The 21,685-nt window shown below is 47.4% G+C and overlaps 1 protein-coding gene across 5 annotated transcripts in view; it reads right to left on the reverse strand.

The window, feature by feature from the left end:
• FRMD6 (FERM domain containing 6) overlaps positions 1-21,685 on the reverse strand; it is a 117,697-nt gene that overhangs the window by 4,417 nt on the left and 91,595 nt on the right. For all 5 annotated transcript variants that reach the window (XM_084630695.1, XM_084630693.1, XM_084630691.1 and 2 more), the window contains 7 exons: positions 14,897-15,052; positions 11,779-11,844; positions 10,783-10,851; positions 7,650-7,824; positions 4,837-5,172; positions 3,661-3,792; positions 545-636 (listed from right to left, as the gene is read on the reverse strand). In XM_084630695.1, coding sequence (XP_084486821.1) covers positions 545-636; positions 3,661-3,792; positions 4,837-5,172; positions 7,650-7,824; positions 10,783-10,851; positions 11,779-11,844; positions 14,897-15,052 — 1,026 coding nt within the window. The remainder of the gene's footprint in view (positions 1-544; positions 637-3,660; positions 3,793-4,836; positions 5,173-7,649; positions 7,825-10,782; positions 10,852-11,778; positions 11,845-14,896; positions 15,053-21,685) is intronic.

The raw sequence follows: 21,685 nt of genomic DNA on the forward strand, positions 1-21,685 counted from the left end.
TCTCTGCAGACAAACTGAAAGCAGGATATGGGTGATGCTGGGGTGTTAAGTGACATTGTTGGAGCCCATACTGCTGTATGTCTCTGGACAAAGGAAACTTCCTGGGCATTGTAACACACCAACATTCGGGATCAAGATTAGTGATGAGTTACCTCAGAAGGGCTGTGGGTTTGGTTTGGATAAAGCACTGGGATATAGGGCTGGTGTATTCCAATCTATTAAAGTCTCTGGGATCTGGAGATTTGATCTGATGTTCTTGTAAGGTTTCTAGCATTCCCTGTTTCTGACGTGGTGAGAAATGCAGTGGGAAAAGGCTCTCCCTGCTGTTTGCTTTCAAAAGGCCCAGGTTTGCAAAAAGGAAATATAATGTTTTTTCACCCCCAAAGCTAAAATTTACCCAAACTCTCCGAAATCCCATATGAATTTGGAGCAAGGTACTGGATGGCTTTTTTCCCCCCCTCCAGATTGGTTTTTCCATGTCTAATCAAGACACGTCATTTGCTTTAGATCTAGCCGTATGTCTGAAGTCTCAATGCATGCATACCTGAGGCAACGAGTCGCTGCTTTGACCACGAAGTCTCACCACTGTTTCTGAAGAGCTGGATGTGGATGAACTCACTTCCTTTACGATTAACCCTGAATTAGGAAACAAGGAAAGAAACAGATCTAAGTCTGGAGTGATTTAGAGTCACCTTCTGGGTTGCCAGGATACATTGCTGCCTGGTTAAGTTACCTTACGGAAGCCACATTTAAAATTGCACAGATGAAGTACTTGGTATCAACATTTTTGTCACATCAAAAGAGATCCTCTTTAGTTACTCGGGGCCATATTCATAAATTAATCTAGAGGGAGTCTGCACTGGTGTCTCTTCAACATGTATGTTACGCCAATTTAGCCTCCCTCAGGCACACAGGACCAAATTCAGAGATGCTGAGTATGTTAGATCCCTTTACATTAATCTTGGACTCCTCTGCTTACACACAGGACGTCACTGTGTATGTAGGTCCAAGCAATTGTCAGTTACACATTAAAAGGCCACAAGAAAGATGCAAGAGGCTGAGGTTTTCCCGCCCCACTTTAACTTGTGTCTTTCTACAGCTCCTCAGCAGATATGACTCCCATCAGCGGAGCAGAGAGCATTTCAGAAGCACGTGGAGAAACTAAGTATAAAGAGTTCACGATACTCCCTGCCTCCGAATTTGGCTCCTTGAGTTGCTTCTCTAGCCACAGTCGAGAGCTGAGATAATTGAAACTGAGTCTGTATCTTTTAATAAACTCCTATGCAAAATGTAAACAAAGCCAATTTCTGATTATTCCTGAAGTAAGAAAATAAAAGAAGGAACCTCTGTATTCTGGCACTATATTGATGCTCCAACGGAGCCCCAAGGTGAAGGGTTCCACTGAGGTTGGTAGGAGTTTTGTCATCAACTTCAGCGAGGCCAGGATTCCTCCTATGGTTTATAGGTGGCCTGTGACTGAGGGAGAAAACTGGGATGACAATGCCAGGAGACTCCATCAGAGCTTCACTGATTTACACCTGCTCAGGATCTGGCCCTATATGCTGATGGGCTAACGGTGTTCACTTTACAGTTCTGGAACTACAAACTTCAGTCCACGGTTTTCTCACCTTAAGAATGCATCAGGTGTTATTGTAACCATTACAGCGATCTAATCTTTAGCAGTTATAAACCCTCCCCATAACCTCCTGCACCCAGTGAGAAGCTGAAATGTGATTAGTACTTAGGAATAGGAATTTCTCCTTTTCTAGGCGTGCCGCAAAAATCTGAAGTACAAATCCTGACACACCTGGGTCAGGGCCCCAGTGCATAGCGGCAGTTCACTGACACAGTCTCTCTAGAGGGCAGGGTGGCCTTCATCTGACAACGTGCTGCTGAAAGAATGGTGAAGCTGACAGAGGAGAAGTGCTGAAGCGTTCTTGTCCTTTGAATGAAGATGGGAAAGGGAAGTGAGATCAAGGAAAGAAACTATGAAAATGGAGACAAAATGTGCTAAAGTATCTTCATTTGGAGTGAAGGCCAAAATGGCAAAACCACCATGCAGGTCAGTTTAACAGTGCCGTTTACAAGAGAGGTTTTACTTTCTATCTAGATGAAAGAAGAAAGGGCACTGTGTAAAGATCATTAGAACTGGTGCTAGTCATTCTGAAAGTAACGGAATTCATTTTTAATCTCTCACAAATTAAGAGACTAAATGGATATTTAGACACAAATCACAATTTTGTCTGACAAGGTTTCACCTGCAATTGTTACAAGCAACACCTACAGCTGCTACAGCTACAAGAGACTAGAGAAAGAGATGATTCCTCTCTATTTTTTCCAGTACGTGCCTTTAGTGGCCTTGTGCATAGAGTCAGTTTCACCATTCCCCCTGGAGAGTCAGTAAATCTCCGTTCAATTGTGGGCCTGTCACCCAGCAACAAAGGAGTGAAAACCCCATTTAATAAAAGGAAAATGGGATTGCAGAATGACAGCGATTGCCAGAGGCCTTCCAGGGCAGGTGCAGAGCCTGCATCTTCTTCCAACTTATTTCTGAAAAGGTCTAGATTTCAAGTCGATGGTGTCCTTCAAAATGGGAATGGATCATAGAAAAGTAAAATCCTCCTAACAAACAGCCTTTGGCTCAACTGATCACATCACCTAAGAACCCATTTTACATAAGTAAACGGATCAGATTTTCCATAACGCCGGACATGTGCATCTGCACCATGGTAAAGTGCATGTTCATATAGACAGGATCTGCATGGGATTACTGAAATTACACACGCAATCGGGGAGCTGTGCACGAAACAGAGCTGGGCAAGTGCACACCTCAAGTTCTGAGGATATGACATGTTTTGTTCCTCAACTCTTGGACTCGAAAAACAATTGGGACACTCTGTTGGGCCGAATTCTGCATTGTGTAAGTGGGCTAAACTTCCAATAGCTCCAAAGGAGAGAGAGATGCTTACACTAGGACTGAGTTTGGCTCAGTATGTCTATTTTTACTCTATATGAAATTCACCTGTGTGCATAAAGCTTTATTTGGAGGGATTAGGTGGGACTGAAGTGATACGGTATGTAGACTTTCTGCCGGCCCCCTGCAAAGAGGTGAATTTCATCCTAGATGTACTGATAAAAAATTACATATATTACAAGCTACCGAAGTGAAATGTGCTTTTAAGATCCTCCCACTCCTGGCAATCCCTTATCTTAAAGCATCACCATGGTTTCCAGTACACATTCATCTGATCTTTAGTTTGACCCACTGCTACTGTGCAAACTCCTCGTTGCAGGTCCCGTGAGTGGTTGCCTTACGCAAGTTTCACTTGACTCAAAATTAAAACTGGCATTTGCACCATCGAACCCAATGCTGCCACACAAAGAAAAGGAGATGAAGGGAGCTGGAAATCCTGCTATTGACCTCCTCCCCCAAAAGCAATCTAGTAGACTGTCCCACTTTGTGCTTTTATCTCACACCTGAAGGTAAATTCATGGGGATCTGACCTCCTGAAAAATCTGACTCCAGCTCTGTTGTGGCATTTGTCAAGATGACCCTTTTTCGAATTGCTTCTCATCCCCAGCACTTCCACCTATGTGCTCTTAGTGATTTCACCCACCATCATAGAAAGCAAGGTCAGGCATTTCCCCGTGGCATTTTACCTGAGTGTCCGTTAAACTTCCGTGACGTCAGCATATCCTCAGTGATGTAGATACACATGTCTGGGCTAACCTCGAAGGGCGACTCATTTGTCTGCTCCAGCTCCCGGGGGTCATCCACCAGCATTTCTATTTCTGAAGCCGAAGAAGAAGAAAAGATTGAATTATTTTCTAACATGGAAAGAGTGCCAGAAAAAAAATCCAGAGGCTCTCGGAGCTATACAATGGTTTGTCCCTACTGGCCAGCAGCTGCCGCATAAAGATAATTCTTGAGTCCTAAAAAGCAGCAGTGAATGCCAGTCACGACTGCAGAAATGCTTGAGAAAATGATCATCTGTTATGTGTGTCACGGTCGCACCTACAGGTCTAAGCCACATGGTTGCTAGGTGCTGCACTAATGAGCTGAGGGTACATCCACACAGCAACTGGCAGGTGTTGTTCCTAGCCCGGGTAGACAGACCCACACTAGCTCAGCTCAAGCTAGCGCGCTAAAAATAGTAGCGTGACCGCTGTGGTATGGGCGGTCACAAGTCCAAGCTTGCCCAACGGCCTGGATTCAAGCTCTGGTAGCTAGCCCGGGCAACTGCCTGTGCCACAATGTCCACACTGCTGTTTTTAGTGCACTAGTTTGCTCCCCTCTAGCATGTCTGTCTACCCACCTCTAAGCTCCAGTGCGGACAGACTCCCAGGGGCCCAATCACCCGCATTGTGATGCTGGAAAGGGATGTCTGGGGTGACACGCAGGGGAAATCATTTGCCTCCTGGCTGTCTTTGGCCAGCACTCCATCCCACCAGCAATATTCAGCACCATGACTGCTTCTGGTTGGATGCTGTGATGCAACAGCAAGGCTCAGGGTTCTCACGGCACGGCCCTGATTCTTTCCCCTGGTGTCTCCAGCACCCTCCCGAGCGATTTCAGGCTAGGGTGCGAGACTGGCGGGGACGAGCTGCTTGGAGCGGGCACAACACCGAAAGCGGTTTCACTGCCAGCGGCACTGACGTACCCGTCTAAGCTAGGAATCTGTTCTCTCCTGCGCAGAGCCTATTTCAGAGGCTCCGCTGTGCACGGGTGGAACGCAATGACCCCGACGGTTTGGTAACAGATCTGTTGCAACTCAGCAGCCAGCGAGACAGACTGCAGAGAGCGCATGTGGAATGGAAGCCATCCGCTCGGCTTACCGTCATCCTGAGAGTCCTCCTCCAGCCGGTCCTTCCCACCGCTTTCCACCCCGGAGGTGTGGGAGCTGCCGTGGCTGGTCGTGGAGCTGCAGGTTTTCAGTTTGCGGTGCACAGCGGTGCCCAAGAAGCTGTCCTCCGGCCCCGTCTCCCTGGGCTTGGTGTCCGCCTCGATGCCGGAGGTGTGGGAGCTGCTATGGCTGGTCGTGGAGTGCCGCGAGAGGCGCTTGTGCTTGGCACTGCCCGCGCTGCTCCCGCTGGCTCGGGAGCGTTTCTCCAGCTGGTCCATGTCCAGGTCCACGGTGTCGCTGATGTAAGACTCCCGGTACTGCTTCTTCTCTGCAAGGCAAGCCAGCAGCATGGTCACTCCCCCATGGGAGCCTGGCGGGCTGCGAGGGGCGCCAACGCACCCGGGATGCGTACCGACCCTGGGCCAGATTGGGCCTGCGGACAAGAAGATGCTTGTTCCCTCTCCTCCCCACCCAGTGTCTCCTGCCTTTGGGCAGCTGCTAGGCAACCCTGCAGCCCCTGAGCTGTCAGCGGTGCGGGGACAGGGCCATGGCCCTCAGAGCAACTGGCTGAGCACACAAGTGGGGACCGGCTGCCCCGCGGGCACGATGGCAGGGGCACTCCCTCCCGAGGTTGTATTCGGACACCCCTTTCTCTCCCTCCCCCCACAAGGGGGTGCACAGCCCCAACGCCGGCAGGGCCTGAGCCCTCCCTGGTAGTTACAGACTGCCTTGGGTCACGCAGTGCAAGGGATCACTGACACGGCTCCCTCCCAGCACCTCTGGAGCTGACTATCCCCAAGGAGGGGCCAGGAGAGGGAGATGGAGCCAGAACCAGCCCCACCCCCAGCCTGTGAAATACCAGCTACACAGGACCATGCAGGATGCACCCTCCCCTGTAATCCCGGGACCCTGATGCACAATCCCACCCTGCAGCGCATTAAGGCCCAGTCAGGCCTTATTGATGCAGTGCAGCTATCTAATTATGGTTGTGTTTATCGCAGCACAGGGCCTCCTCCTGACTCCTCCGATGGCCAGGGGCCTTATCAGTAGACCAGCATCTGTCTACAGTGTGGTTATCACCCAGCTTGGTCTGCTGACGCTCAGCCCACACAAACAACGGCATGCAGATTTCCCGCAGGGAGCACATTCTTGATCTAAGTGAGCTGCAGGCTGCGTCCGGCCAGGCTCTGACTGGGAACACGCTGCACAACACGGGTCCCCAGACAGCCCCTCGGGTGGAGGTGGAAGGGATTTTTAGTGGCACCAGTGTGCCAGGGTAAATTCAAACCATTCGCACGGACGTGACTTCAGGATTGGGGAAACTGAAGGCAGGCTGAGTTTCAGGGCAAAGCCCGGTTCCTTGCCTGGCTGCCTTTTGCTGGAAAAAGCGGCGCGGCAGGCCAGAGGCTGAGTGCACTGGGGAACTCAGGCCGTGACACATGGAGATCAGTTGCCCTTCTCATGCTGGAACTGCGAACTTGACTACGCCCTGCCAATGCTATCTGCTGAACAGCAAAGGCTCATGCATTTCTACACACAGCTCTCTGCAATTTGGTCCCACTGCTGGCAAACAGCATGGAGTCCAGGGAAACGGCTCTGGGCACGCAACGGTGCAGGGAGTGGGGCTGAATCTCCAGCCCCAATCTGTCTATCTGCTGTGCAAGCCGGCCAGCGTCACCCCCATGGGGTATAGAAGGGCAGTAGCTCTGATCCCCCACCATAACCCACGGCTTGGGGACTCACATGACCCACACTGGCTATGCCACCTGCACTCTCCCAGCCTACTCTCAGGCTCTGCCTCCACGCTCTCCTAGACCGTGCCCATCGCCATGGTGTCTGATCTCTGTTGTGGGGCTTGACTGCTTGGCTCCGGATTCCCTCTGCACTTCCTAGCCCTGTGGCACCATGGGGAGATGGCATTTCTGCCTGCTTTTGGCCCTCACACGGCCACAGGGAGGGGTTTGCCCCTTTGATACTAACAGCCGGGGCTGAAACTTCCCGATTTCAAGAGCACCAGGAGGTGGGGAGCTGCTCGTCCCAACAGCCCACAGTCCAAGTCCCTCCTCCGAGCGCGGGTGGGAACTCGTTCAGAAACCTGCGCACACAAACTGTACGGCGCGCGAGCCGGAGCGGGAAACCACAGGAGCAAGGCCAGTAGGGCCTGCTTATGCTTAGAGCGTGCCGAGGAGCATGGGTGCTGCAGAAGCAGACACTGGGGCCTGGCACGGATGGCAGTGCCCCCACCGCGCCAATTCAGTCCTGACACGAACCCTTGCTAGAGGCCACAGGGGAGGAAACTGCAGCCGCGGGCAGCAGGAGAGCTGGTCAGAAAGGGTCCGAGGAAACACTGTTCTCATCGGAATTTGCCAGTTCAGGGAAATGAGAATGTTTCTCACATGTGGTCCGATTTCTCCCAAGAACCCACTGAAACCCTGCCAACTGGAATGCCGCAGGGCTGGCGACCCCAGGGATTCCAGGCTCTGCGGCTCTGGGTCACCTCTGGGCCTGCCCCGGGGCTGGGTGGTCTCTGGGCCTGCCCACCAGGTGGACTGTCCTGGGGCTGGGGGGAAGGGGGCAGCTCTGGGCCTACCCCGAGGGACTCCATCCACTTTCATGGAGAATTTTGAAATTCTTGGTTTCCCTCCATGACCTGGAATAGCCTTCCTCCACCCAGCTCTAGACAGCAGCTCAAGCCAGACGAGAGGTTGCAGCTCCACTGTTCGGAGTCAGACTGTTGTAAGCTGCGGGGGAGGAAGGGGGGAGCAGTAAAACACAGTCTAGCCCGATTAAAAAACAGCCGAGTACCTTCATTCTCCTCAAGTTTCCGGACATGCCGCAGGATCGGCTGCAGGTTCATGTAGAGGCGATGGCTATTGCTGAGAAGCTGCAGGAGGTGCCTGGAACGCATGGGACAGCCTGTATAGTAGATGAGTTTCCGGGCCGATGGCAAACCATCCGGCAAAATCTCAAATTTCTTACCCTGTGCGGAGCAAGGAGGAAATATCAGGATCTGCACTGCAAAGGTTTGTAAAGGGAGGCATCCAGCCTGGAATGCAGAGACCGATTACTCTGTTCCCTTGTGAAAGGTAAAGGGAGCTTCGAGGGAATGGTGGGAATTTGCTCTATTTAAGAAGACTCCTTGAAGTTACGAGCAGAACAATCAGTTACCCCAGGGCACATTGTCTTGCAGTGAGACAAACATAGGAAACAAACACGGTTTGCTCTGCATTACACAATACTGCCAAAATCCATGCCCAGTGTCAGGGCTGGCAGGTTCCCACGGCAAGACCGGGCAAGAGGTTTGGCTTCAGTTAATTATTCAGTTTCACAGGGGGGAAAGTAGTAAGTGCACGAGACACTTCAGCAGGAGAACAAACAGATGCATTTACACAATTTAATACACAAACAATGCTTAATGCTCCTGTGTCAGGCAGGAGGTTAGACAAGAGGATTATAATGGTCTCTTCCGGGCTTAACATCTATGAATCTTTCTAGCACCAACTCTGCTCTCTTTGGTGTGATGGCGAGCTTTGCCAGTGATTCCAATAAGAGTGGGCCCTGGTTTAACAAGTTCCCAACCTGTACATTCTATTTGATGGTTGAGCTGTAATGATCTAAAGGAAATAACAGATGAGTTACTCTGGATGAATTATTTCCCCCTTTACTAAGACCATAAGAACAGCCATACTGGGTCAGGCCAATGGTCCATCTAGCACAGGATCCTGTCTTCCGACAATGGTCAATGCCAGGTGCTTCACAGAGAATAACAGAACAGGCAGTCAAGTGATCCATCCCATCACCCACTCCCAACTTCTGGCAAACAGGGGCTAGGGACACTCAGAGCATCGGGTTTTATCCCTGCCCATCTTGGCTAATAGCCATTGATGGACCTATCCTCCAGGAATGTATCTAGTTCTTTTTGGAACCCTGTTACAGTTTTGGCTTTCACAACATCTCCTGACAATGAGTTCCACAGGTTGACTGTACATTGTATTGACTTTAAGATGCTCACATTTAAATACCCAGCAACCAAGCAACTTGATGGATTGGAAGAGATTCTAGCAAATTTTCAGGAAAGCAGAGTTTCTAAAACTGCTTTCATACCTGTACCATTATGGGGAAAAAGAATCAAACCAGGACTATTCATATTGATTTTCCTCACAGCAACATTTCGTTATTGCTCTCCAATTCAAAATGAGTTCACACTTGAGATTTAGCTTCTTGCTGTTGCTAGGTCTAGAGTGCAGAGTGGGGGGTGGGCTAAAAAACCCAGAAGAGGCTAAAGGAAACAGACTTTTCCCAGTCAGGTGCAGAGTGTATCTGTGATCTTAGAGCTTAATAAAAGGTATGAAGGACTTTGCAGGCTATTGTGTTTCCATGAAGCAGTATTCCTCAAAAATGTATCTGGGCAAAAATGTCAAAAGTAGCTAGAGATTTGGAGTTTCTCAGTGTTTAGGTGCCAAATCTGTGACACCTTAAAGAGCCTGTTTTTCAGCAATGCTGAGTACCCGGCCTCTGAACATTTTGGCCATTGTGAACACAAAATCTTAAGTCTAAAATATTCAGGACTCCCACCCAGCTCAGCCAGCTCCTTCATGGCTTGGAAACTATTGTTACAACCCACCAGATAACAACCCAGCTTGTAGTCTCACTTCCCTGTCCTAAGAGCACTGTAACATTTGCCTTTTTCTGTACGAGGTTCTGATACACTGGTGTATTACAGGGAGTAATTCCACTGTTTTCAGGTTTTTGAAAGGGGTTGTCTTCAGTGTTGTTACATGTATGTAACAGATCAGAATCTGGCTATATGACAGTCACAGATTTGTAAGATATACAGTTAAGTACAAAGCTGACTGTGAGGAGTTACAAAGGGATCTCATAAAACTGGGTGACTGGGCAACAAAATGGCAGATGAAATTCAACGTTGATAAATGCAAAGCAATGCACATTGGAAAACATAATTCCAACTATACATATAAATCGATGGCATCTAAACGAGCTGTTGCCACTCTCAGAAAATCTTGGAGTCATTGTAGACAGTTCAGTGAAAACATCTGCTCAATCTGCAGCGGCAGTCAAAAAACTGAACAGAATGCTAGGAACCATTAGGAAAGGGATGGATAAGATGACAAACTGTCATAATGACACTATATAAGTCCACAGTATGCCCACACTTCGAATACAGTGTGCAATTCTGGTTGCCCCATTTAAAAAAAAGATACATTTGAATTGGAAACGGTACAGCAAAGGGAAGCAAAAATGATTAGGGGGTACAGAACAGCTTCCATATGAGGAGAGATTAGAAAGACTGGGACTGGTCAGCTTGGAAAAGAGACAACGAAAGGTGGATATGGCAGAGGTCTATACAGTCATGTATGGTGTGGAGAAAATGACTAGGGGAGTGCTATTTATCCCTTCACATACCACAAGAACCAGGGGTCACCCAATGAAATTTATAGGCAGCAGGTTTAAAACAAACAAAAGGAAGTATTTTTTCACATAACGCACAGGCAATCTGTGGAACTCATTGCCAGGGGATGTTGTGAAGGCCAAAAGTATAACCGGGCTCAAAAAAGAATTAGATAAGTTCATGGGGGACAGGTCCATCAATGGCTATCAGCCAAGATGATCAGGAACACAACCCCATGCTCTGAGTGTCCTAAACCTTTGACTGCCAGAAGCTGGGAGGGGATGACAGAAGATGGATCACTCGATAAATACCCCTGTTCTCTGCATTGCCTCTGAAGTGTCAAGTATTGGCCGCTGTCGGAAGACACATACTGGGCCAGGTGGACTACTGATCTGACCCACTATGGCCATTCTAATGTTCTTATAGGCAGTTTGCAGGTTAAAGGGAAGCTGATGAAAGATAGGAAGAAACATCACTGTTAAAAAAGAAAGATCATATGTTACGAACCCCTGATTGTTCTGTACTCACCACAAATACAAGTTTTCCCACGTTTGTCCAGGGGAAGTCATAAAGCAACTGTCTTTCTTCATTTAAATTCTGAGAAACAAATTGCACACAGAGAATGGGGTTTAAGAATCCTGAGACAGATTCATTACTTTTACTGACTTATGAACAAGCTGAACACAGCTGATAACATCTTTCACCCGCACGTTCAAATTTTGAAGCACTGTCCTGTAAGGTCTCTAGTGTAGACATGGCTTAAGTTTCATGAAGCCATCCAAAAGGATAAAATTCTCTGTGATGCACATAGGTTATTCTGCATTCATTCATTGCCTGCCAATCCCAATGACATCAATGAAAACTCAGCCTCTGGAATGCATGCAGAATATCCAACACAGATCCAAAGTGCAGCTCAGAGAAGAGGATTCTGCTGAATGACTTTTCTGTAGCTGACATCTCGCAGAGTCAAAGCAATTAATAATATTTGCACCCTTTAGCAATTTGCTCAGGAAGACGTTTGTCTGTGCAAATTCAAGTGCTGTAATACACTGTAAATTGTTGATGATACCTACTGGCGTGTGCGTGTCTTGCAGGTTCCCCTCCGTGTTACAGATCTCAGCTAGGGAGCTGTGACTCTTTAGTTCATGCTGTTGGCTCTGGAGATTCCTCAGTTCAATCCTTGGGGCACTGGCTAGCAGTTTAGCACATTTCTAGCACAGTTAGTGTCTAACAGTTAATTTTTACTAGATGATTGACCCAAACAGTGATTGTTGAATTTCAAAAGTATTTGAGAAACTTCTGATTTTAAAAGAAATAATTAAAAAATAAGCAGGAGTCAAAATGGCCAACTTCCACTGGTGAAGCAAAAGCCACTAATTCTTGACGATGAAACCTGAGGTCATCAGGTGAGGAAAATGTATCACTATTTTCATTTCAGACAGCCTGATTTCAGCGAGAATTGCTCAAGATATAAGAGCATAAATGAGAGCAAAAATTGGCTGATGGATACATTTAGCTACGTACCTGAAAGATCTGTATGCCCCGTGTTGTCAACCCAAGGGTTAACGAGGCTTCGATTTCCCTTTTGTCCTAAAAAAAATCCACAGTGCTTTTAGTAAATAATTTTCAATATAAAATAAACATCATACAGTAGATCCCTGAAGAGAAGAAAGGCAATAGCCAAGGCTGTCATTTTGTGGGAAATAACTGTAGCATTATGCTGTTTAATAATTGCATGTGGATGGCTCATGCTTCTTGGATACAATACGTAAAAAGGATTTGGGTGAGAGTTATTGGAGGTACTGGGCATCCGTTGCTCCTCCCGACTGCAAATGGAGTTGCAGGTGCTTGGCATGTCTGAACAATCAGGCTCATACAGATATAAATAAAAGCACAGCACTATCAAACAAATGTGAGAAAGAGAGAGAGATTTTATATATAAACAACATGGTCTAGAATTGGTGATACACACACACAGTTTTGACAGCGCTGCGATTCTCAGATACAGGCATGAGAACCCCCATCAAGAATTCTATTACACTCCCTGTCAAAGCCACCCAAACATTTTCTAGTTTCAATTTCTATAGCAATATATTAAGCCCAACTCCTCTGCATTTCTGAGCCAACACTTTTGCATTCCCATTTGCTACCAGGAAAGATTTTGAAACCTAGAGACAAAGATCGCACAAGTTCCTGTATCACTTAAGCCTACTGCATCTGTTCCAAAAACTGAATGTGTTTGAAAGATCTACAGTGTATAAATCTACTCCTACTGTGTAGGTATCTTCTCTAAATCACTTCCATCTGCTGTGCAGTAACAAACACAGTCTCAAATATTCTATACTAGATGTTATGTCATTAAAAATGCACATCAATTGCTGGGTTTATTTGAAGCACTTTATGTAAATAAATCTAAGCAAACTTCTTAACTCAGACCCCCAAAAATAGGACTCACAGAAAAGTGACAGAAATTAAAGACAGTTCTGGAAGAGGGGCTGTAAAAACCTTTAGGTTTCTGCAGAAGACGTTTTAAAAGAGAAGCTCAATTGTCTTTATTTTTAAAGACGACCCATTGTCTGATGTTTAGACAAAAACTTAAGAGGGAAGGAGAGCATGCAGAGGCAGGGCTGGAAAAGCCTCTGATGCATGTTAACCCTGGACATTCAAGACACATTAGGCATTATCCATCCAGGCAAACACCCGTGTTGGAAGGTGTGTGATGTCATTATTGGGCATCATCCGTAAGGGTTTCACAAAGACCGTGGCTTGAGAATAGTTACTGTTACAGGCATCCAGGGCTGGATCATGACTCTACAATGTGCCCTGTGTAAGGGCTGGTGCATCACTGTAGCGCCCCAGGAGCAGACCGAGATACTGGGATCCTCCATGGCTTCCCTTTGCTGTGGTGGGAGGATCAAGTTACCCCTCCCAACCCCCATTCACCTGGCCAGCTATTCTGGTCAGTGAGTATGGATGGAACGGGATGGGGGGCCCCCTCTCAGCTTACTTGTACCCAACAAGGGGTACCAGGTGAGTAGCCAGAAGTCACTATCTTAGCGGAGGAGGAATGGGAATGGCAGGGTGGTGATGATCCAGCCCTAAGGCAAAAATCAGGTAATCATCACACCCATGTGCCTGAGTGTGAAAGTAAGAGGCTCCAGATGTGAGTTTGCCCCAAACACAGAGCACTCTGACAGCGGAGCCATCCCTACCATTCTAACGGAGGATTTGAGATTCATTAAAGAGATGGGTATTTGGGAAGGGTTCCCCCCCTCCCACAACCCCCAACATTCACATGGCAAAGCCAAAACCAGGCATGTAACAATACATAATCTGGGCCATTATTTCAAATGCTCCAACGATTGACACGTACTGAATCCTCTTACAGGCAGGAGAATGCTGACGAGAGGAGAACTGCCCCCAAGAACCCATCATTGAAGACATTGGAGAAATCCTTTTATCCCAGCAACAGGCCAGCTGTGCAGCCGGTGGAAGTAGGCATGGCTCTACTGAAGGCAGTGGAATGTTGCCGATTTACAAAAGGGGCTTGACACTGCAAGGGAGTCAACGGGGCTTTTGCCATGGACTTCAACGGGAGCAGAATCAGGCCCAGGTGGGGATTTGGAACAACAGTGCAATGAAAAGACTTAACAACTCAATTGAACAGTTCAGGTCCAGTGACTTCAGTGAAGTGACCCCTGATTTCGGCAGAGCACTTGCTTAAGGTTAAGTACGTGCCTAGGCACACGTCGGTGTTCTGTTGAATCGGGGCCTAGGTGAACAATCATTTAACTTGGCTTTAGATCATTGTAACTGCATTTCACGGAGTTACTCCTGATTTACGGCTGCATAAGCAAGAAGAGAATCATGGCTTGTGTGTTAACACAGCAGTATTAGGAATGGTTCTGTCAGAGCTAATGCCGGCCTCTGTTGAAGCGCAACTGGGTGGTGTTTATTAATGCTCCGGGGGGAAAAGGAAGAGAGACACGGAGGAAAAATACACGCTGCTTTCCTATTTCACCCATTGAGCGAAAAAGAGGGTAAGCAAAAGTAGGTCATTTCAAGCACAGACAACATGGAAAAATAAATCTCGCAGCTGTTTCCAGCCGGATGCCATCTCCATAGTATTCAGCATTCGAATCCTCTTTAATAATTCATCATATCTGTATTTGTAGTTTGCTGTTACTCAGCTCTCCAGCAGACAAACTTCTTCTCTTTAATGTGAGGACTATTACAAAACGTCTTGTGAAACATCAGGCTGTATCAAACAAATTGCTTCATTCCCAGGAGGAAAGAAATGTAAATTTGTCATGGGAGGATGAGAAATTACCCCAGAAATCTTGTATGCTACGCAGCATCCAGCTCACCCTTCCCATCGGTATATTATGCCTGCTTTTCATCTGGTCTCCTCTTAACTTTTAAAAATAAAAGCACTATAAAAAGCAGCAATATCCGGCCTCTTGAAGGTAAATGCATCACTGATCTGCCTCTAAGACTGAACCATGATAATGATCAAGTGACATCTCAAATGCAGCACTTCCCAAAGCATGCTAGAAATTATTCAGCAGCTGTCCTTTTTAATTAAAAGCACCCCAAATGAAAAACATATCGTTTGCCCTGCAGATTTGCCACCCTCTCTTACCTTATACAATCTGTAGTAATGAACAGCGACATCATCCAGCCGGACGGCCTCCTTAATATATTTAAGATGTGCTTCGGAGGCCGTGAGTGCAAACTGATCTTTGTGCATGTTTGGAATGTGCTTTAAGATGTAGTCTTTCCCTCTCTTTGTCAGCACCTGTTAGAAGAAAATCAAGAGACACCAGTCAGTGCCTGCTCTTGGGATGAAAGCAGCAGCCTGCAACTGGCCTGCTGCTTCTGAGAGGCAGGAAACCAGTAACCATTTTTTTTTAAAGTTAGGTTTCCATGTGGGGTTATGATCTATTGTACCACCTGTTAGTCTATTGCTCTTAGACATTTGCACAATATCTGAGCATCTCACCATTCCCCTGTGAGGCAGGGCAGGGCTAATATCCCCATGGGGAAGAGTAGCAGAGAGAGAACAAGTGACTTGCCCAGGCTCACACAGGAAGTCTGTGTCAGAGGAGGGAATTGAACCCCAATCTCCTAAGCCACAGGCTACTGCCCTAACTACTGGGCCATCCTTCCGGCTACCAGCTGTCACCATGTTCTGCGGCTGAACCGGCAACACTGGGAAGCCACTGAGCTCCTCCTGCTAGCGCCGCACAGCTAAGGAGCTGTTACTTGGCACCGAAAAAGCAAAATCAGGGGCAACAGCGAAGTATTAAAGCAGATCCACTGACCAGAGTTTCAAAGACAGACTGGGGCACAACAGCCTCCACCCCGGGGTGCTGCCGAGCAAGTTCCTGGCTCAGCATGCTTTATTTTACCTCGAGCTGCCCAGGGCTGGATGGTGGCAAACAGACCCAGCCCCCGCCTTAGGGATAACGCGCCAGCAGACTGTTCCAAGGGGGGGACAGCACTCCAGGACAGCCAGGGAAAGGGGGGAGGCAGCACCAAGTGCCCCGGGGACATAGGAAGGAAACCACCAGCCTTTCCCCACTGCTATCTGCGCCTCGCCCTCCACCAGTCTTCAGTCGGAGAGAGGCTGCTGCAGGCCCCTGCATGGCCTGTGCCCCGAGGGGGTCAGACTAGCCCATCTAATGGGCTCTCCTGGCCTTTAGCACTATAAAGGAAGACCTGCTCTCCCCCTCTCCTGTGCCAAGTGTCCTTAAACCTCTCTCCTGCCAAGGGTAGAGGGACCACCTGCCGGGGGAGGTTTCTAAAAGCCCTGGGGTGAGGGAAGAGCAAGACAGCACCCAGGGCCCAGTGCAGAGCACACCGAAGTTGAAAGACCCCCCCCCCCCCAACTCCAGCAGGCTTTGGGTCAGGCCACAGCTTTTCCAAAAAGTTCAGCTCCCACAACTGGGGCCAGGTTTTCCCAGGAGCTCAGCACAGGGGGATGTCGCAAGGATTCATTAGTCAGGGCTTGCACAGTGCTTAGCCAATGGAGGAGAGGTCTATATATGGTAAGTGCTGGGGGCTATTATTACTCAGTGGATCTGTTCCTACACAGGGCTGAAATTCCTCCCGATCGCAAAAGCACATTCGCACAGCCCAGACCCTGACTGTGGAAAGGCGCTGAGCTCCCTTCCAAACCACGCAGAACGCAGTGTTTAACTAAGCCAGGCATGTACCTTGGGCTTCCACTCAATTATAAATACTTGGCCCTTCCACGGCCCTGAACAATCACAGCCATGGTGCAGGCGGCTACCGATCACCCCCATTTTGCAGGTGTGGAAGCAGGAATGGAGGGGTGAAGAGGCAGTGCTGGGAATACAACACTCCCCACTCCCAGACCCACACTCCCACCACCAGGTACAACATCGCTGCCCTGCAGGATTGCCATTTGCTTCATTCCTTCTGGCTACCAGATGTAGCGGGGGTGTTACTGGAAGAACGTTCTGCTGCAGGATGCTGGACCTCAACAAACCATCTGACAGATGATCCTGGAATCGTCACAAACGGATCCAACAGCATGAAATGCCGAGCGCGGGCTCTCTTCTCCATTCACGTTTGCTGTAGCCAAGAGGTTAGGTCCCCGAAAACCAGCAATAAGGGACTGTGACGTTCGAGGCCGGGAGTGCACCTGCTTTTCAGCTGCAGAAGGCCACCACGCTGCCTCATGGCACTGCTAGTGTGTTGTGCTCCACGGAGCGTGTGCTAGGCTGGCAGAGCCCCTTACTGCAGACGCTTCTGTCGATGCAGTCCCAACACCACTGCCCCACCCGACGTTAGCTACGCCGGCGAAAGCACTCTTCTTCCTGCCTGGGTGTGCCGACAGCTCTGTTATATGGCGTGTGTGTGAACTTTTCCACACTCCTAACCAGCTATAGCTCTGCTAGCAGAGCTTCATAGCACAGACCAAGCCCGAGAGAGACAGAGACCTTCCACTCCAATGACACGCCTGTGGCAATTTGCACCAACGCCCTTGGAAGCAATCCCGTTTAGTTCACCCATACAGTCCCACTAGTCAATGGGCGTTTCACAGAGGTAAGTTCAAGGCAGAATTTGACCTACCAACATAATCAAATGGTACCGTTTTCCAACAATGTATCACCCCTACAGACTGAAATTCTAGAAGATCACATTACATTAATGCTAGTTTTCATTTTATATATATAAAATATATGTATTTATTTGCCATTATACGTGGCTATGGACTATATTCATGCTGAGTAGTGGGTTTTATCCTCTGAAATTTCAGACACTGGGCTAAGACATGGGTATAGCACAGTTAGAACATAAGAACGGCCATATGGGTCAGACGAAAGGTCCATCTAGCCCAATATCCTGTCTTCCTACCAGGTGTCCCAGAGGGAATGAACAGAACAGGTAATCACCAAGTCATCCATCCCCAGCTTCTGGCGTACAGGCTAGGGACACCATCCCTGCCCATCCTGGCTAATAGCCTTTGATGGACCTATCCTTCATGAACCTATCTAGTTCTTTTTTGACCCCTGTTCTAATCTTGTCCGTCACAACATCCTCTGCCAAAAAGAGGCTAAAACACGGGAGTGGGGAGGTATGTGTTTTTATTTTCTATTCTTATTAAGTTTGACTCTTCCATGAATTGTTCACAATGTACACAAGGTTCTCTGGATATGAAAGCTTGCACAGAGATCTTTACATTAACAATCATTCAGAATCTGTATGCAGAGATGCGGCCACGCTCCATAGACTCCACCTCCGAGAAAGCAGCCAGTTATTTCACCGGCAGCAAGATGTGGCTTAACGTGTGGCTCCTGGAAAGCACTTCATTTAAGCAATTTTCAGGCGATAAAATGTGAATAAATATCACAGTGCAAAGGGCCGTTCTTGAGCCCTGGCATCTGAGGCAGGGAAGCAGGCCAGTCTCACAGAAAGCCTACTTAGGTATTTAGCAGAATCGAAATAGTACCAGCTGAGCACTTCACTTTGATGTAGCTCAGTCTGAAATCCATGGTCAGAGATAAGCATGTGTGGATCTCATTTTACCAGCATAACTATGTTGGTTAAGTATGAAAAAAACCCTATGCTCCTAACCGCCAGAAAAAGCCCCAGTGTCAATGCAGCAAAGTCCTTCTGATGATGCAATGTAGTTTGGGGAAGGGGTATAGTTATACCAGCAAAAGAACTTTTATAAGCTGCATCTCCACGCAGAGGATTTACCCCAACAGCTGTACTGGCAAACCTTTCCTTGAGCAGATAAGGTCTTAGTGTTCACCAAGAGAAATACAGTGATCCACTATAGACAGTTATTCTTGACCATTTTTCAAACAGCTTATTGCCCCGTTCTTAACTAAGAGAAAGGACAGAAAACACCTACGAGCACGGGTGCTTTCCTTTAACAAAGCTCTTGGGAACCCACAAAGTTGCAGCAGGATTATTCTAGTGCTCAAGAAATAGGACTGACTCCCCAAAAGCAGATTTTTACTTCCATTTTCAGCTAGCGATTTCGAAGTCAAACACCCAAATACCATTAAAACTCAATGTGAACTGAGTGCTTAACTCCCTTAGGCTCCTTGGTAACGCTTTAAGGTAATTGTCAAGCATTTCAGCAGCTGGTTATGAGACCAGTTGGCTCAATTCTGCCCATTAAGTACACCCCACTGTACTAAAACAACTTTCCGAAGTGATTTTTTAGATTCTGTGTGGGACATGCAGTGACTCTGGGCTAAGAAAATGAGGCGATTACTCTTCAGCTAAATCGGGAGTTGTCCGACACCAGCGAGCTCTGTTAAAGAGAATAAGGGCAGCAATCAACAGGGACAACAGTGCCTACATCTTTATTAACCTTTTCATGTTGAATATCCAATGGCTACTGCAAAACCATTGACACGGACGAGTCACTGTTATGTTGATTCACATCTACCAAATACACAATATTATATTAAAGTTCAGTCTCTTTAATTGCTCCTCTTTAAAACCAATATATATTCACAGCTTCTCTCCTCTGTTCTAGCTGTTCAGAGCAATTGATTCTTTTTAAAGTCTGTTTACTGGAAAGCACTGATTGAGAAAAGGACTTTGGGGTCAGGGTGAACAGCGACCGAAGAGGATTTTCCCAGGGTGATTCAATGGCTGAAGAGCAAAAGCAAACCCTGTAAGTATAAGCAGGGGCATACTGAGTAGAAGCAGGCAGGTGTTAACGCTGCAAATGGCACCAGCGAGGCTGCGACTGCGACACTGCGTCCAGTTGCGGTGGCCACACTTCAGAAAGGACATTGACGTATTGAAGGGATACAGGGAAGAGCTCTGAGAAGGATTCGAGATAGTTGCTGAAAAATTTTCATTTCTCGATGAACCTCCCCCCTGCCCTCACCAAAAGGCATCGACATGGGGTATTTCCCATGGAAATTTCCATTTTCATGAACAAGCCGTTGTGAAGAGCTCTACTTGCCTCTGTTCAGGACAGACGTACAGCTGTGGGGCACCGTGACGGGGTGTATAAACCCCACACCAGAACTGAAGGAGTTAAGGAACAATTCTGGGCCCAGACAACTCCACCCTTCTACCCCTCCATGGCTGGCTCCAGTTGGAGGCGGAGCTTAAAAGGGAACCAGATAGCTCAGAAGGGGCCAGAGAGAGCAGGGCAGAGACCCATCCTGAGAGCTCCTGAGGGAGGGCTCTGCAGAAACCATTCGCTGGGTGGAAGAGCCTGCCTGCTCAGCCTTGTGGGGCTGCAGCTGCTGTTATTTGCTTTTCCTTTATTACCTTCCCTCAGACTTCAAGCCTTTGGGTGGGAGGTGGATGGTAGGAAGCAGCCCAGGGAGAGGCAGCCTTGAGCTCTGCCTTAGTCACTGTATGCCTTGGGTGAGTCACTCTACTCTCCTGCCTCAGTTTCCTTATGTGTAAAATGGGATTGTTACTATTGTGGCACATGAAAGATTAGTTAATGGCTGCAGTGTGACCGTTTACACTTGTCAGGTGTTATAGATGGGTTACATATCATTTCTGTTCACTTTCAAGCGAGCTGAGACAGTGAGAAAGGAGCTCATTTGTCTGCGGGTTGTTGACCGTTCTGTAAAGGATTTAAAGTTTAAAGAACTCCCAGCTGGGCTGAAGGCTTGAATGCACTGTTCCATCCTGATGCACTTTTATACCAGGTGAGATGTAAACTCCTGAAAAGGGAGGTTTGAAATGGAAACACTGGCTCAACCCTGCTGTAAGTGTGTAATCAGACTATTTCGCGAGTGCACTCATGTTTTCAGTGGGGGGTGTCATCTGGAGTCTTAACATACAGAGAAATCTCACAACCTGCCAGCAAAACACATCAGAGACTGCAAGTTGTAACGTTAACACACAGGCAAAGAGAAATAACCATCCATGCACTAATGAAAGTAAGGCCCCGTTCCTGCAAACACGCACAGGGGTAAAGTTACCTATGTGCATAAGGGTTTGCAAGACTGGAGTGCATGATAGATGCAGATTGGATATAGCTGAAGAGCTATGAGGAGTCCCAGAGAACTGCTAAAAAGGCCACAGTAGCCTGACATATTTATAACAATTTGCCTTAATTTTAAAAAAAAAACAAACCTGTTTCTGGTAGAGCCCCCTTTAAACAGTATCATCTGGCATTTAAAAATCACCCAGCAGGGTTTTATGAAGGCATTGCTGTTCCCCTGCTGATGTTTATTAGGCTTTTCAGCAAAGGGGAAACTGACTAAGGGCACAGTCCAGTAATGCAGTTAAGCCCATGCTTAACTTAAGCACCTGAGTAGTCCCAGTGGACCACTTGCATACTTAAAAGCTAAGGGCTCTTCTGGACCAGGGCTTCTAAAGGAGAAAACAGGGAAACTGACTATACATGAGGTGCCATGAAAAACCCAATTGACTAAATTTCACGTTTCAGAGTAGCAGCCATGTTAGTCTGTATCCACAAAAAGAAAAGGAGGACTTGTGGCACCTTAGAGACTAACAAATTTATTAGAGCATAAGCTTTCGTGGGCTACAGCCCACTTCATCAGATGCATTGAATGGAACATATAGTAAGAAGATATACACACAGACAGAGAAGGTGGAATTTACCATATGAACTGTAAGAGGCTAAAAGGAGGACCTGTGGCACCTTAGAGACTAACAAATTTATTTGAGCATAAGCTTTCGTGAGCTCACGAAAGCTTATGCTCAAATAAATTTGTTAGTCGCTAAGGTGCCACAAGTCCTTTTCTTTTTGTGGATACAGACTAACAGGGCTGCTACTCTGAAACCTGTAAGAGGCTAATTAATTAAGCAGAGTTATCATCAGCAGGAGAATAAAACCTTTTGTAGTGATAATCAAGATGGCCCATTTAGACAGTTGACAAGAAGGTGTGAGGATACTTAACATGTGGAAATAGATTCAATAGGTGTAATGACCCAGCCACTC

Source organism: Lepidochelys olivacea (genome assembly GCF_965140295.1).
Source record: "Lepidochelys olivacea isolate rLepOli2 genome assembly, chromosome: 6".
Lineage (NCBI taxonomy): Eukaryota > Metazoa > Chordata > Testudines > Cheloniidae > Lepidochelys > Lepidochelys olivacea.